The sequence below is a fragment of the Pinus tabuliformis genome, chromosome 9 (assembly GCF_031772625.1).
Source record: "Pinus tabuliformis cultivar Carrire ecotype Pingquan chromosome 9, CPIR1, whole genome shotgun sequence".
In the NCBI taxonomy this organism is placed as follows: domain Eukaryota; kingdom Viridiplantae; phylum Streptophyta; class Pinopsida; order Pinales; family Pinaceae; genus Pinus; species Pinus tabuliformis.
Genome location: NC_142307.1, coordinates 335,052,683 through 335,071,072, shown reverse-complemented (window position 1 = coordinate 335,071,072; position 18,390 = coordinate 335,052,683). Strand labels below are relative to the sequence as shown.

Sequence of the window (18,390 nt, the reverse complement as noted above, 5' to 3'; positions counted from 1 at the left end):
CTTTCACTTGCACACTTGGCCCTTTGATCTTCGCCTCCTTATATACTTAGATCCTTGCCAATACCTCGGACCAAAACCATAGTTATGCTGTTGGTATTTTTTATGGTATCAATATTCTTTGCCACACTCATTACCATGGGTCAATACCATGGTAGGAACCCCTGGTATTCATTATCCTTAATTTTCCATCCCATACACGCTTTTCCTTCTGTGAAAGTGCGTGAATACGTATACGCTTATTTTGTTTTGTGCAACCGCGTGTATACGCTACTTAGACAAGGTGAACCAGCGTATACTTCTTAAACCATTCTCTTTCTTCAATCTCTGAAGTCTGATCTGTAATCCTTTGTTGTTAACCTATTGCACTGTGAACTACCATCAAGGACAACACCTGTATCATAATGCCAACAATCTCCCCCTTTGGACTTGATGGCAACCATATTGGTGTTTATTACGATAAACTGTGGAACCTATTAGATATATCAAATAACACCAAGATACTCTCCCCCTTTGACATCAAGGGGAAAGGGCGGACCAAGATATTCTCCCCCATAAAGATGCACTATGTTTTCCATGCTCCCCATGCAGATTTTGCAGAGATAGAATGACTCTATAACTCAACTATGTGAGTATGACCTGCCTATCACCAATGACTCATACATACATCAATCACCCAACCAAGTGGGGATATACCAAATGTTCATACAAGACTAAAAATTTGCAATTATTACATCATCCTTCCCATTCATAGTGGGGTTACAAATTACATCATAAGTCTTTACATGACCTTTACATCAAATGATATACATGACATTTATAACAAGGACCAACGATCTAAACAAGACCATGATAGTCATCAGCAACTATCATATACCATATATGATCTGCACCATAAGCATCTGTCAGTAGCATCAAGATCAACAGCCTGTGTATCATCAAAAGGGTCATATGAATCAAAACAACTAAGTGGATCAAGCAATATAAGTATCATCATGTACCAAGGTCTCCTAATATAATGCCAACAATGCATTATTAGAAGCATATGCTCCACCTGAACCTGTGCCAACTATTCACTGTCAGATCTGATCATTGCATTTGTCAGTAAGAATCATCAAGGCATCATCATCAACCAGTTATTCATCAAGTCATCAACAACTTTAGAGGGCCAAAAGCACTTCTACATATCATCAACAGACTGAAATCATCAATTAGAACAGAAAGGTAATTGATAATTGACTGAACCATATCCAACCCCTTTTCCTAAGTATGTCCCACTGCTTCTTCATCAAACCAACATATACACAACTGTGCAGCTTCTAAATCGCGTATATACGCGATGTCTCTTCATAATAACTGCGTATGAGAATTGGAATACTGAAGTTTCACACTTTCAGCTCCCCCTAAGTCTGTTATGTCTGTATACTGAGCTATGCCACATCTTTCTGACAGCAATTCCTTCTTCTTCAATACCTTGGATTGTGATGATGTTTGCTCCTTTTGGTATGTTGGCCGAAATTTGCTCCTGCATTCCTTTGCTATATGCCCAAACTTGTTACAAGCATAACATCTTATATGTTTCATATTCCTTCTATCGCAATCAATAGCTTTGTGACCAAACATATTGCAAGAAAAACAATATCCCTTAAAGTACCTAGAAACTGATGATCTTTCTATGTGACAGTTATTAGCTTGAACCATTCTACTTCTGCATCTGGCTGCAACATGTCCAAAATTATGACATATAAAACATTCAACATTATTCATCAGAGGAAAGAACCGATTATCACTTCCATAGTTAGGAGTAAATGATTTTCTTTGAAGTCTTTCTTTCCTTGGTTGTTGATGGGGTTGACCTCTTATCTCCTTGTTGAGCATTTCAAATTTTGCATTAGAGTTCCTTGCCTCATCTTGTGAGCTAGATTCACCTTCAACAGTTTCATGAAAACCAAGACCAGTCTTTATAAGAGGAGAATGCTGAACTTTGATGATTTCATCTAATGTTTCCGATCCTTTAGCAAATCTAAGATTCAGAGTTTTTGTCTTCCAATATACTAAGTTATCTTCGTTGAAGATTGGTGGTCTAATAGATCCCATTACTTTGTGATTGCTCATCTTGAGAGATCTCCCTTCAAGCAATCGAGCTTCTTCTGAAGGACCAGCTCTGATACCAATTGTTGGAAATAATACTGAGAGGGGAAGGGGGGGTGAATCAATATTTACAAATCAATAACTTTTTCATTTCTTACTCAGATTTGTATACGCTATTTCAGTGAATGGAACTCGTGTGTGCACGCAACTGTTATTAAAGAAACCAACATATATCCAGTGAACTTATGATTTAGTTAATTCAACATATGTTAATCTTTCATCAGTGCATCAGTATTTTATTAAAAAGTAACCATGTGTAGTAATAACAGAATAAACCATCACACATAAGCAACACACATGAACACCAAGATTTAAGGTGGAAACCCAATGCGGGAGAAAAACCACCTGTTGTTGTTGTCTTTGTCTTCTTTTAATATAAGAAAAACATGTTTACAATCTTGTACTGGTGCAGACTCATACCAGTATGCAGGCACCCACCTGCAGAAGGCTACAACCTTCTCTCGTTCTCCAGCTACTACTGGAAGGGAGCTACAACCCCCTAGCTCTTGTACTAGCCGATATGTTTACTAGTACGTAGGTGTCGGCCTACAGAAGGCTCCAACCTTCACTCGTTCTCCAACTACCACTGGAAAGGAGCTCCAACCCCTAGCTCTTATATTGGCCGATATGTTTACCAGTACGTAGGCGTCGGCCTACAGAAGGCTACGACCACCTCTCTTCCTCCAGGGACCACGTTTCATAAATTTTCAGACTAGATACTCCTGGTACACAACAACACAATATGAAGGCCACGTTTCATCCAATTTTCATACTGGACCCATCAGTAACATTGAAGCTCAAAATCAATCACCACTGCAATACAACCAATCACTGAAACCCATCAACACTGAAGCAAATCACAATCAATCAATCTGAACAATCAAATCACTGTCACCAGAACATAGAGTTGAACCCAGAACTCTGCATCAACAACCAGAACCAACTGCAACTTCAAACATCATATTTCATAATGTATACACTACTTCAAAGTGCCGAACCAGCGTGTATACGCGCCTTCACCAAGGCGAACTAGCGTATAGATCTACAAATACTAACTTGAAACTTCACAGCTATTCCAAACTTCAGTCATACCCGGATCATAACATTTTCAGAATAAAACATGCGTTAACATTTAGATCTAGCCCATCCATTATCAGATCATACAATGATAAGTCATTTCAGGTCTCATGATCCTGATCCAACATTGTATCCAAAGGTGCACGTGATATTTCAGATCATATCATTACCATAGCCCTTACAACATAAAATATACTTCAGATAGAAGTATTCATGAAAAACCCTTTCACTTGCACACTTGGCCCTTTGATCTTCTCCTCCTTATATACTTAGATCCTTTGTCAATACCTCAGACCAAAACCATAGTTATGCTACTGGTATTCTTTGATGGTATCAATATTCTTTGCCGCGCTCATTACCATGGGTCAATACCATGGTAGGAACCCCTAGTATTCATTATCCTTAATTTTCCATCCCATACGCGCTTTTCCTTCTGTGAAAGTGTGTGCATACGTATACGCTCCTTTTGTTCTGTAAACCCGCATGTATACACTACTTGGACAAGGTGAACCAGCGTATACTTCTTAAACCATTCTCTTTCTTCAACCTCTGAAGTCTGAGCTATAATCCTTTGTTGTTAACCTGTTGCACCGTGAACTGCCATCATTCATCATATATGTGAGTTGACATCAAGGACAACACCTATATCATAATGCCAACAACAGCGAGTCTTAATTTGTTGTTTTATATTGTAGAAATTACTTGGACGACCCTTCCAAAGGTGCACCTCTTAAAATTTCCAAGGAAGGTTTTCCTTGCAATGAACTAGAAAATCTGCAACGAACTTTAATTAATATGATGGTTACAAAATTAACATAATCAAAAATAAAATAGCATAGGAACATGAGAGGGGAGGACCCACACCTAAGTCCTTCTAATGGAGTACTTGCCCTTCACAAATAGCCCTTAAAGCAAATTTTGCAAATACTTTCCAGAAACAATATTTAACAATTTGAGATGAAAACATAAGCCTCACATTACAAGAAAGAACCGTTGAATTTCCAATCCTTCCATAGATATTCAACTAAACTTCTAGAAAGGACCTTCCCAAATCCAACTATGCCTAACAATGGAGAGAGCAAATCCTTATATAGATTTCAACTCGATTGGTTTACAATAAAATATTAATTATCAATTTCTATATCCACTAATTACACCGAGGAAAGTACTAGAAAAGGACTAAATTATTGCATAAAAGGGGCTCTCCAAAACAAAACGCGCTCACAAAGACAATCCAAAGTCCTTCAGAATGCCCTTCAAGATTTACCTTTATGCCAAATGAAGACAATGGAGGTGCTCTTCCACTGGAGTTATTCCTTCTTAAGATTATGAAAATGGCAGTGTTGATCGCCTTTAGCTAAGATGCTCTCCAATAAGGTCTTTGATCATCCAAATAAGATATAATGCTACCTAGAATGAAGTGCGCCCTTGAGAAATGTGTAATAAGGGGGTTTTGGACCACCTCCCATGGCTCCAGGACCACAAATTTTAAAGTACTCTTCCAAAAGGTGGCACCCTAGAGAGATATGTAAAGGTAGCAATGCTTCATCGATGAATGTGGCAATGATGAAAATAAAAAGGGGGAGCATTCCACTATTTAAGGAGTCAACCACCTCAAAATATTCACACAATAAAAGGGGAGAGCTCCATTATTTAACAAGTCAACTACCTAATTCTAATTTTTTGTAATAGTTCGAGATAGGACTTGGTAACAATTAAGGATTCTCTTCCCGACCTGCAGCAAGATCCGCACTTCGCGAGTTCTGAAGACTTCGGTCGTGCCCTCTCTCTGCGACTCCTGTTCCCTGCGGGCTTGCCCGCAGAAGGCCTCTCTCCGATCTGCGGCCGTCCGCTGAGGCATTGGGATTTTAGGCTAGGGATTGGGCTTCTGCTGCGTGGCTGCCCCTGTGGCGGCCGGCCTCAGGCCTGATCCTATGGAGACGCAGGGCCAATCTATGGATCCGCCCTCTGCTACTGCCTTTGACGCTTTCAACCAGCTTCTGGCTGGTTTGCCTCAGAAGAAAAGAAGCGAAGCATCAAAATTCGTTAAGAAGCTCGATGAAATTCCTGAGATCTCTTTGCCACTAGAGACCCCCATCCAAGTTGCTTTATCTCTGGCTGATCGCGGTCTCATTGGCCAATTCACGGGACTTTGGCCCTCTCCGAAAACTACAGAGCAATGGGTCAATAGGAACTGGGCTCCTCTGATCAAGCAAAGCGTTACCTCTTACTTTCTTGGGCAAGGGTACTTCCTCTTTGAATTCACATCCAAATAAGACAAAGATCTGATCTTCCAAAATGGGTCGTATTTCATGGGCCCTCAGGGCCTCTATCTGAACAAATGGACTCCGGACTTTGATCCGGCTGTCGATGTTCCCAAGGCTGTCCCGGTGTGGGTTCGCCTTCCAAATCTGCCAGTTCACTACTGGAACTGGGATTCCTTGAAGCACATAGGCAACTCTCTCGGGAAATTCATAGATCGGGCAAACAACAAGGATCAGTACGACTACGCTAGGATCTGCGTAGAGGTAGATCTAGAGGTGGGTCTCCCAGAGGCAATCAAAATCAAAGTCGGCAGCTGGTCTCATGTGCAGATCTTGGATTATGAGCAACTGCCATTCAAATGCAGGAAATGTCATGTTCATGGACACTTTGCTAGAAACTGTCCGTCCAACGCAGAGCCAGAGAAAGGGAACGAAGAGGGTTGGAACCAAGTCAAGCGAGCAAAAATTAATCACAAAGGACAGAAACCGGGAGGACCCTCTGGAAAAGGTTATCTTCAGGCTAATGTCCAACGTCCCCCTCCCAAAAAGGTGCAAGAAAACAAATTTGATCCACTAAGCCAGCAGACAGAAGACACTCTGGAGATCGAGACCCAAAAACCAGTTTCTCCAAGCAAATGTACTCCCTCAGCCTCCCTCAAAGGAGCTGAAGATCCAAAAGGTATGACTATAGAAGCTGAGGAAGAAGAGCAGGAAACGGACGAGTCAGAGGAGGAAGGAGAAATAGGAGAGTCCCAAACTTCGGTAAGAAGATCTACAAGAGGCCGTAAAACAGACAGGGAAAAAAGAGAGCAGGAGACTTACAAAGACAAGCTACAGGGCAGCCAGCCAACTCTGGAAAAACTGCTAGCCTCAAAGCCCAGGATGTTGAAAAATCAGCCCCAAGGCTCCAAGGGAGCCCACCAGAAACATAAATAATGAAGGTCATCTCCTGGAATTGTAGAGGTATGGGGAGTAAAGTTAAGGAAGAAGCCATGAGAAGCTTAATAAGAACAGAAACTCCAGACATACTTCTCGTCCAGGAGACTAAGCTGGAAGACATAGTCTTCCTGCAAGCAAGCAAGAAAATTTGGTTTAAAAGTGAAGCAAGAGCAATCTCAGCCCGGGGTGCCTCGGGAGGGATTGGTACTCTATGGAACGCCAGCAAATTTGCAGTCATCTTTGAGGCGAGCAATACTCACTGGTTGCTGCTGAAAATGCAGAACCTGGATACTAAGGAAATCTTTTGCCTTTTCAATGTATACTCTCCAGTCAATATCGGGGAAAAAAAGGATTGTTGGGATTCTATAAGGCACCAAGCAGACTTGATAAATCTGGAAAATATAATTATTGCTGGAGACCTCAACCTCACTCTTCATTCGTCTGAAAAAAGGGGAGGCAGCGCAGTCCGAGATCCGGCAAGAGAATGGGTGGAGGATCTTATGCAGGACTGGGACTTGCTGGATATCAAGCCTTCTTCCGGTAAGTTCTCTTGGTCTAACAAAAGAATAGGTCCTAGTCATATTGCTACCAGATTAGATAGATTTTTCATTCAAAGCTCATATCTGTTACTAGGTTTAGAACCCAGAATGCACATTCTTGCCAGCAGTGTCTCGGACCATAAGCCCTTAAAGCTAGAGCTCCTAGCCCATCTAGATCTGGGTCCTATCCCCTTTCGATTTAGTCCCCTCTGGGTCAAGGAGCCAAACTTCATGCAAACAATCAAGGATTGTTGGAGTCAGCCTGTCAAAGGATCACCTTTCTTCATCTGGGAGGAAAAGCTGAGAAGGGTAAAAGGAGTTCTAAAACGTTGGGCCAAATCCCTGTCCAACCCTGTTACAGAAAGGAAAGTCATTAAAGCCTCTCTTGCCTCTCATCAAACTCATATGGAGAGCGCTACAATCACAGAGGAGCTGTTAGAACAAGAAACTCAGCTGCAACAGAGCTTTCATAAGGCCTGCTTAGCTGAAGAAGAATATTGGAGATTGAAATCTCGAAATCTCTGGCTCAAAGCAAGGGACAGGAACACTGCTTTTTTTCACAAACAAGCCCAGGTCAGGAAATGTTTCAACACTATTTCTGAGATCAAGGAGGATAACGACATGCACAAGGACTTTGTAGACATCAAGAAAGCAGCGTTTTCTCACTTCCAAAACTTGTACAGTAATGATAAGGATCTGTTCCAATACCCAGAGCTGTTAGACGTTATCCCTTCAGCAATCTCTCCTCGTATGAACGGGATACTTGAGGCCAAAATCACTAAAGATGAAGTTAAAAAGGCCCTCTTTGATATGGATCTGGACAAGGCCCTGGGGCCAGATGGCTTCTCCGCCAGGTTTCTCCAAGTTTGTTGGCCGATTGTTGAAAAGGACCTTCTCAAAATGGTTCAAAAGTCTCAAAACATTCCGAAAATAGGAGGCAGCACAAACTCAGCTTTCTTAGCCCTCATACCCAAGGAAAAAGGCGCCAACAACTTCAGCAAATTCTGCCCGATTTCCTTATGCAACACTAGGTACAAGTTAATCACCAAAGTAATTGCAAATAGACTGAAGCCCATTCTTCCCAGAATAATTCCGGAAAACCAAGGAGGCTTCATCCAAGGAAGGCAGATCGTGGACAACTTCACACTCTTACAAGAGGCAATCCATTCAAGCCTTCTTCGAAAAGAACAAGGTATGGTGATTAAACTCGATTTAGCAAATGCCTTTGATCGAGTAAATCATAGCTTTCTCTTAAAAGTCATGAGCAAGTTTGGTTTTGGAGCAAACTTCACTAAATGGGTCTGGGCATGCATCTCAGAGCCATGGATTGCTCCTCTTGTAAATGGAAGAGCCACTGATTTTTTCAAAGCTTCGAGAGGGCTTAGGCAGGGGTGTCCTCTATCCCCTCTGCTATTTGTCATCCAAGCCTCTATTCTCAGCTTCCTGCTAACAAAAAGATGCAAGATCAAGAAATTAATGGACTGTGTATTGCAAGAGGGGTCAAAAACATAAACCATGCCTTATTTGCGGATGATACTCTACTTTTAGGTAATGCCTCTCTTTCCTCCGCCTCTAAATTTAAAGCAGTTTTGGATGAATTCAGTGAGGCCTCAGGCAGCGCTGTAAATAAGAATAAATTCCATATCTTCAGCTAGAACACTTCGCGCAGATTACTCTCCGCTATTTCTAAATGTTTGGGTTTTGCAGCCTCCTCCTCTTGGACCTCTTTCAAATATTTTGGCCTCCCTGTTTTTCATAAGAGAATTACAAGCAAACACTGGCTCCCTCAGCTTGAAAAATTCAAGTCTAGGATCCAAGCCGGGGCTTCTCCTGGCTCAACTCTGCTGGCAAATCTGTCTTGATTAAATCTGTGCTCACCAGCCTCCCTCTATTTCAATTTGTTGGACTTCTCGCTCCGGCAATCATATTAAAAAAAATGGAAGAGTTCATGCGCAGGTTCTTTTGGAAGGGCGGAAAACAGAATGAAAAAAAGATTCCCCTTATCAGCTAGGAAACCATCTCCAAGCCACTGTGGGAGGGTGGACTGAATTTCAAAAATCTTTGTCAGCAGAATGTGGCTATGGCAGCTAAGATTATCTGGAGGATCATTGCGCCCAAGCCTGGCTGGGCCCAATTGGCTCTCTGGAAAAAGTATTTCAGAGGTCCTCGTTCAAGTTGTTTAGACAATGTGATCCATTTGCCTAACTCGCCTTTCCTCAAACTGTATGTTAAAGCTGCTCCTTTAATCAAAGCGCACTCCTACTGGATCCCAGGAAACGGCAAAAAGATCAATATCTGGACTGATAAAATCATGAATATGGATCCAATCGAAGACAGAGCCTCCATTAGAGCGCTGCGATGCTGGATGGATAGAGAGGGGCTGTGTTCGTTGTGGGATATCTCTCTTTGGAGCGACTCTGTTTGGGCAGGCTGGAAACGTATTGAGATTCCGGCTCATCTGCTCAACGAATGGACCACGCTGCTAAATCTCCTTCACGGCTTGGCACCCACACACATGAGAAAAAGAGATTCGAAAGGCTGGGGGCCGAATGGCAAAGGCTACACTGTCTCCATGGGATATATCAAGCTGAATGAGAGGCCTCACGTCCCCCCTGACCCAGCACCTTGGCAGGGAGTCTGGCGTTTTCCTTCATGGCCCAAGGTTGACTTTTTGCATGGCTTCTTTACCATGGCAGAATTCTAACATATGACGTTTTGCAGAGGAAAGGGTTCCACAGTCCCTCCATCTGCTCGTTGTGCAAAGAAAATGCAGAAACAGCAGTCCATTTAATTCTTGATTGCAATTTCTCTAAGCAGATCTGGTACTCTTTTATCCACAATTTGGATCCCAACTTTCTGTTGCCCTATTCCACTGCTGATCCTTTTTCTAATTGGGCTATCAGATATCCTGGCTCACCTCCTAAAAATCAGGTAATCAAAACTGCTTGGGCTATCCTTCCAAAGGTTATTTGTTGGCAAATATGGCTAGAAAGAAATAGAAGAATCTTCAGAAATACTAATCAGAATCACAAGGCATTAGAAATGAAGATTAAAAGCCATATAAAGGAGTGCTTGACTAATATAAAAGATGACTCTAATCTCAGCCAACAGGGCATTGCTTGGGGATCATTCCTTGGCTTGCAATTTCAACCAGCAGTCAGAAACGCCCCTCCTCTTAAAGACTGGCAAATAAGAAAATCTGAAACTAACTTTCAAAACTGGCTCAAATCGCACTCAAGGCACTCTCTCTTCTTTGATGGGGCAGCAAAGGGCAATCCGGGCAAAGCTGGTGCAGGAGGTGTTGTCGTAAATCCATTTGGGGAAAAAATTCATTCATTTGCTTGGGGGCTTGGACATTCATCCAGCATTCAAGCTGAGGCTTTGGCCCTCTTTCAAGGCCTCAAGATCCTCAAAGATTTAAATATAAGTGAAGCTAATGTTATAGGTGACTCCCAGATCATTATAAATGCAATGATTTCCAACTCCCCAGCGTTGGATCTTAAACTAGCAAGGCTGATATCCAGAATCAAGGGCTTGGAAAACGCTTTTCAGAAGCTGAATTACTACCATGTGTTGAGAACTCATAATAAAGAGGCGGACATTGCAGCCAACAAAGCTGCCCTCCTCTCTGCAAGGGTCAAGATGAAAGATGAAGAAGAATCATGGGAACCCATCCCATAAGCCGATTACTGCCATGTATTACTGCCTGCTCTTAAATAAATTTGTTTGTATCTTCAAGTGGGGAAAAATATTTGAAATCGAAAATATAGATTCCTTATCAAGGAAGAAGTCTTCAAGTTTCAGCTACATTCTCATTCTTAGCAGTGAGATGCAACAGGACACAGACGTCCTCAATGTAATCAGATTTGCAGCATTCAGGCCAAGATGAATATAAATACCCCATAACCATTTCTGTCAAAAAAAAAAGAAGTCAACTACCTAAAAATATTCAACTCATGCCCAAAACAGAAGGTTGGTTAGGGTGCCCTAGAAGATGATGTCAATGCATGAAGGTTTGATGACATTAACCATCAAAGATCACCAAAATTGGAGGGCACTCTAGCGAAGTGTACACAAGAGGATTGCTCCTTAAGAAAACATCTAATCATCTCCAACAACCTATCAAGGATCCCAAGGCAGGTCCTCTACAATGGAGTGCTCCTCAAGTGATGTGATATCCCCCATGAAATGATCAATCAATGTAAACATTGGGGGCCTTTTGGGTAAGGTATTCCTCCAAAGCATATCTCAACCATCCAATTACATGAATGCACGTCCCAAGGAAATAAAAAATATGTGCTCTAGAACTAGGGTGCTCATCCTAAAGAGGCAAAGCTTAACCTATACCATGCTAAACTTTAGGAAACCCTGAGTTGATAAGTGTTCCTCTCTAATGATGCACAAAGACCAACATGAATGCACACATGTGAAGCAAGCAAAGCCCTATCTCAAGGAGTAACCAATCCAATAATAAAAACATGAGACTTAAGGAAAACCCTTGGTTGATGGGTATCCTTTCCCATGAATGTGCTAGGGGGTCAATCAAATGTGTAATCCTATGTTGCAGGAAACATCATGGAAAGGGTCGTCTCGGTACTTGAAACGGGCCCAAATGCTAACGCAACTCCGAAACTGCCTTGAAACACCGCTAGTCATCCCGCACTGTGATTCGCAATTTCGAAATGCCATCTAAGATGGCCAGTGGCATTTCGGGGTTGTTTGACCAGAAATGTGAATTTTTTTCTTGATCGGGCATCTCAAGGGGTCAAGAAGGGCATGGGCACCTTCTATCACCCAAAAACACTAAGTTAACACTTTTTTATCTAGTTAAACACTCATTTAACAAAATTTGATTTAAAAAAAATAGAAATAGAATTCTCTAGAAAATTAAAAGATTAGAATTCTCTAGAAACCCTATCAATCTCTTCTTTTCTATAAAAAGGCACTTCATTCCCTCCTTTCTCACACACTCTTCTGCAAGAGGAGCTTCCTATAGTAGTAGCAAGAATTTTAGTTGTGTTTTGGAGCATGGGAAGCAAGCAGAAGGGCATGGGCAACAGTGGTTTTGGTGAGTGTTTCATTTTCTAATTTTGCAACATTCGTGGCTTCTCAAAGTTGTGCTTTCAGTGCCCCTAAATCTACTCAAACAACCAGGCAGCAAGAATACTATCCACTATGGAGGTACGCTATCTAAGTGAAACAAATGGGTTTCGATGGTACGTGGCAATGGAAGTGCAATCTATGCAAAATTGATAAGACCTTCAAGGGCTCTTACACAAGAGTGAAGCCTCACATTTTGCATGAAGAGATAAAGGGTATTGATGTGTGTGCATATACCAAATATCCAGAGGTGAGGGCTAAATTCAAGAGAGAAAGTGATGATGCTCAAAGGTTGAAGGATTAAAAAAGCAAAATCAGCATGGGCACTACCAGTCTTCACACGAGTGCTAGTATTTAGCCAAGGATTGTTCATGAAGAAAGAAAGAGGAGGGCGCAAGTGGTAAGACAAGTTATCCAAGCCATCAAATCCAATTATAGACAATAGATTGTTGAAAATGCTCGATAATCAAGGGAGAGAAGAAGTTGCCTCAAGAGTGGCAAGGACCATCTATGCTTGTGGCATCCCTTTTAATGTGGTTCAATCCCCATATTAGCAAACTTTGGTAAGAGCGAATAACACAGCCCCTCAAGGTTACAAGGGGCCAAACTATGAAAAACTCATAACAGTTTTGTTGAAGAAAAAGAGGCAACTTCTTGATGATGTTTTGAAACCAATTCATAACTCATGCAATAGCACAGGGTTGTCCATTATCTCAAATGGCCAGATTGATACAAGACGCGGGCCTTTGATTAATGTCATTGCATCATCACCAAAAGGAGCCATGTTCATCAAAGCAGAAGATTGTTCAGGTGAGGTAAAGGATAGTAAGTTCATTGTTGAAAGTTTAATTGTTGCTATTGAACAAGTAGGACCAAAAAATGTGGTGCAAATTATCACAAATAAAGCACCTATTTACAAAACTGTAGGCTTAATTGTTGAGAGTAGATACAATCACATATTTTGGACTCCTTACATTGTCCCCAATTTGAATATGATTTTAGTAGAGATTGAGACAAGCACAGAATGGATTAAGGAGGTCACGGGGCAAGCTAGGGAGATTATAAAATTCATCACCAACCACCACCAATCTCAAGCAATATATCGAGGGTACTCCAAATTAAATTTGCTCAAAGTTGTTGAGACAAGGTAAGCCTCAAATTTCATCATACTGCGTCGCCTTGTTGAAGTTAAAACTGCATTAATGAGTATGGTGGTGGGTTCAACTTGGGCTAAGACAGGTAGATTCAGAGAAGGGAAGTATGGTGAGGAAGGTGTTGATTGATGAACACTGGTGGAGCAAGAACGATTTCTTGCTCAAGTTCACATTACCTGCATTTGATCTTCTCTGAGATGCAGACACAGAGAAACCTTTCGAAACTATTACACAAGAGGCTCCCGCTCTTCCTTTTGTGGATTTTGATTTTGCTTAGCAAGTGAAGTCCATCACTGCTACGAGGTGGAATGGCTTCAACACTCTATTACACACTTTGGTACATGCTTTGAATCCAATTTTAAGATGAAGAATTCATTGTTGAAGGCAATGGGAAGAGGAAGGCCCCACATAAGGACAAGGAGGAGGTCAATGGAGTGAAGAAAGCCTTTCAGAGGTTGTTTGCAGCTTATTTACAAACAAGTGTAAGGGAGGAATTTACCTGTTTTGCTAGTGAATTATAGGATTTTATAGACATATCAGCTTTGGATGAGAGGAAGACCATGAACCTAGTTAAGTGGTGGACTTTTCATGGGGCAATTGGTGTTTATTTGCAAAGTCTTACCACTCGTATTCTATCACAAGTGGCAAGCTCGTCATCGGCGGAACTTAATTGGAGCACTTAGTTTTATTCACTCTATGAAGCGCAACGGGTTGGGATCGCAAAACACTGAAAACTTGTATATGTTCATTCAAACCTATGCCTTGTGTCTCGTAGGGGTGAAGAATATACAAGTGGACTTTATAAAGATTGGGATGTGGAAGCAGAATGTCCACACTTAGAGCTCTCTATTTCTTCTCTTGATATTAGTGCTAGTGGTGTTGCAAGTGGAAGTACTAGTAGAGTTGCCTCTTCTGCTAAATAAACATCATGTTCTATTTTTGTTGATGAGGATGAGGATTTTTATGATTAATGATATGTTGATGTAGCCAATAATTGCCTTTAAATCATGTTTTATTTCAGTTTTAACACATACAGCCTTATGTATAAAGGTTGATTTTGGAGCCTTCAATGTATAGCCTCATCTATAAAGGTAAATTTTGGATTTTTGCATCATGTAATCATCTATTGGAGTTAATATAGACTTGGTTTTCTTTCTAAGACGTTGTTTATGTGTCTCATTCATTCTTTTCTTGCAAGATAATGTGTTATTAACTCATATATGTATAAAGGTTGATTTTGAAGCCTTCAATGTAAAGCCTTGTCTATAAAGTTTAATTATGGACTTTTGCATCATGTAATCATCTATTGTAAACATCAAACAAAATCATTGCTACATAAATATGAAAATAAAATCAATATATAAGATGTATAAGATATCAAGTGATACATCATATATCGATATTGATATATGATATTTGTCCTAAGTCATAAGATCTAATAGAATGATACAAAACCATATCAAAACAAAAATAAATGTATATCATGAAATGAATCATGGCAATGAAAACAACGAAATTCTCTTTGTTTGCTTGATGGAAAAATGGTCACATCATCCTAAATAATGTTATCACAACTGGACCAAAAAATACATAAAATATTCAAATTTTGAAAAGGATATATAATTCATGTGCATCCATATGAATCCAAATTATTATACTCAAATATGCAAAATTTGTCATGTGTATAGCAAGGGTGTATATAACCAAAATATCACCGAGTGCAATCCATCTCTAAACCAAAATAGATCGATAAAGACTGAGAGGCTCTAAATGGCCTCCGAAATCCAAAGAAAATCATGCCACAACAAATAGCTACATAACATCAAAATCATTGCCTATATTGGGATCCTACTCATCAAGATCACCCACTAATTAAAATAAGATAGAAAAAGCTTAACATCCTAATCAATAATTTTGCTTGTGAAGTGTACATTTTTACTAGGGTCATGAAGGAGGAGCTCAACAGTCAATGCCACCAACATCGAGGTACATAGAGGGCTTGGTGATCTTGATAAATTGTTAGTTTCATGCTCGCGTACATCACAAAATTTGAAAATCCAATAGAAACGTTGCAATCCTGCCAATGCTAAAATCCTAAAAACTGTTAAGTCTGCTGGATTTTGAGTGGGATCTAAAATTCTACTTTTTCCATATGAAATCCAATGAGGTCGAAACCACTCGCAAACATCCTAAGTCAATTAATGGTAATTTTAAAAATTAAAGTAAAAGAAAGGATGAAAATCAAAGATAAAGGAAAATGTCACTTTTATTTTAATAATTTAATATTATTGTTAACAACTAGGGTATGTATCTGATGAGATGAATCTTGGGAAATGAAAACAAAAGATTTCTCCTTGTTTGCTTGATGGAAACAGGTGAAGGGTCCTCACAGCTCAATCCCCTAACTCACTTTTAAAAAATTAGGGTTAAAAGAAAAAAAAATCACAATAATTTGCAACTGACAAAGACAGGGTGATGTTTTCGAAATTATCGCGATAATTACCTAAATTATCATGATAAATTCAAAATAGGCAAATTATCGCAATAATCTAAGGCGATAATATCGGTGAGGGGCAATTTGGCTGACATTTCCATTTTCCATGGGTCGCGCTTCGCAATAATTTAAGGCAATAATATCAGCGAGGGGCAGTTTGGCGATAATATCTCAATAATTCCGATATTTATCACGATATGTGCAACACTGTTGAATATATATATATATATATATATATATAGGGTTAAAAGAAAGAAAAAAATCGCAATAATTTGCAACTGACAAAGACAGGTTGCTAATTTCGAAATTATCGCGATAATTACCTAAATTATCATGATAAATTCAAAATAGGCAAATTATCGCAATAACTTAAGGCGATAATATTGGTGAGGGGTAGTTTGGCCGACAATTCCATTTTCCATAGGTGAGGGGCAGTTTGGCCGACATTTCCATTTTCCATGGGTCGCGCTTCGCGATAATTTAAGGCAATAATATCAGCAAGGGGCAGTTTGGCGATAATATTGCAATAATTCCGATATTATCAAGATATGTGCAACACTATTGAATATATGTATGCATGTATGTATGTATAACATTTTAACCGACGTTTCCATTTTCCAGGGGTCACGTTTCACATACCCATTTCAAAACTTCTAGACATTTCAGCATTTTGTGCAACTTAGAGGTATCCATCTTAACCATTGGTCTTTTAGGCAGAGGGAGATTTGCACATAGGATATTTAATTGTGTTTGGTGCTAAACAGATCCAAAGTTAAGATGGATCTATGGTGGTAGAGATTAGAAGATTTACTTTAGAAATGGAAAACTTTCAACTTTTCATTTAAAAAGGGAAACAGTTAATATATGTATAATAATTTGAGACAAATGCAGCTAAATGGCAAATATAAGCTTCTGATTGTTTCATGGCCATTTATGTTTCTAAATAATTAGAGATTCTGGAGGAAGAGTTGATTTTTGGCGCTTCCATTAAGAAAAAAGATCAGGAAAAAAATAGAGAATTAGTGTGAGATAATCACTCCATATTCATTTGAATCAATCCATATCCTCGCATTTATCTCTAGCAGTTCATCATCGATTGGAGGATTCTCTCCGGCAGTGGTGGAACTATCAGGGGGCATCAGGCATAAGCAGTGGCAAAACTTGTAAAAGTAAGGGTTTTACCCTGTCCGTACCATGTCATAGTCTCGACATTTTTTAAAATTTTTAGTCATGAGGATTTCTATAGTTTTTCTCCGTGCATTTACACCCTCAGTTCTTTCTTCTTCTTTTTTAAGACTTTCAGGGTTTCAAAGGGTTTCCAACAAAACCCAACTCTCCAGCGTTTTACCAAGTTTTTTAAGCGTCTTTAGGTTTTTATAAGTTTAGCGACATGAATTCCAAATACGGCGACATGAATTCGAGATGTCTTCCTTTGCGTCATAAATTCATCTTATTTCTAGCTGGTCATAAATTTTGACAGTAAATTAATGAAGAGTTGAATTGAATCCCTTACAGTAAGCCGGCCAGGGACTTTCCATGTGCAGAGAAGGTGACCGGGCTCCAGCGTCTGAATGTGGAGGCCTTGAATCGTAAAACATTCGTAAAAACTTGGCGATGAAGAATCCGATTGATGTGGGAGAACATGCAGCCTGGTCTCGATATCTTTGGCATGAGAATGTGACATTAAAAGAGCTTTGGCTTTCTCCATTGCTTCAAAGGCCTTGTTGTGTGGATAACTGGTAACCAAAATCCTTAATTCCTTTTGGAGAGTTGAATGAGCGATTGCTACAGGAGTGAGTGGAATATTCCAAAAGAGTGCAATTAACAATTGCTACAGGAGTGAGTCTGTAAAAGTATTCGACGGCAATATTCTAGACAAATCAGGTTTCCATGTCACATACGGCAATATTCTAACCTGCCACGCCTCACCCATGGATGGGTAGTCGGTGTGGGAATTCTTTACAGGGTAGTTTAATAAATATTTTAGATTTTTAATTTATGTTTTATAGTTGTTTCAAATTTGACAAATAGATAGTGTTGTGGATTTTAGTTGTTGGTGTTGTTTATTTTGGAATATGATGCCTTTAGAGACATCATGGAAAGTTATGGGAATATGTGAGCATCAGCATTTTGGTATTGGCATTGTCTTTTCAACAAGTGGATTGTTAAAATGTTGGGCCAGTGCATCATTAATTTGAATAAGAAAATGATTGAATTGCAAAAGGCAAAAAACATGGAACATCGTGGTCCCTTAGACTATTTTTAGTATCGTGGACGTTAAAATATCATTTCATTTATATAAGTGATTTTAAGGTTTCTCATTGCATTAAACTGAGGTATGCATTAAAAAATACAATTTTGTAATGTAAAATTGCAATTTTTGTCGATGCGAGTGACATCACTAGCCACGCCACATCCTTTGGGAACCCATGGCACAAGAATCTATGAGCCTTGATCTGCACCATCAATGACGCTCACTTGAAACTCCAGCTAACGACCTTGTCAGGCATTCAAGACTGATGTCATGGTGGCCACCCAATGGCCTCAATGCAATAAATCCTTTGGTACACATGGCGGGTCTGCCAATCAACTATGCAGTTATAAAACTTAGCAAGGAAGGCTTTGGAAGATGTATGATCTCCTTCTGCAGGCAAAGCTCTTCCTTGTCCAAAGTC

General features: G+C 39.9%; 1 protein-coding gene across 2 annotated transcripts in view; it reads right to left on the bottom strand.

Annotated features, from left to right (window-relative positions):
* LOC149148578 (uncharacterized) overlaps positions 1–17,672 on the bottom strand; it is an 84,838-nt gene extending 67,166 nt beyond the window's left edge. The window contains exon 1 of one of the 2 annotated variants that reach the window (XM_089440216.1): positions 17,229–17,672. In XM_089440216.1, coding sequence (XP_089296342.1) covers positions 17,229–17,423 — 195 coding nt within the window. In that variant the 5' untranslated portion in view covers positions 17,424–17,672. The remainder of the gene's footprint in view (positions 1–17,228) is intronic. The other variant, XM_089440215.1, reaches the window with a different exon arrangement.
* Positions 17,673–18,390: the final 718 nt, after the last annotated feature.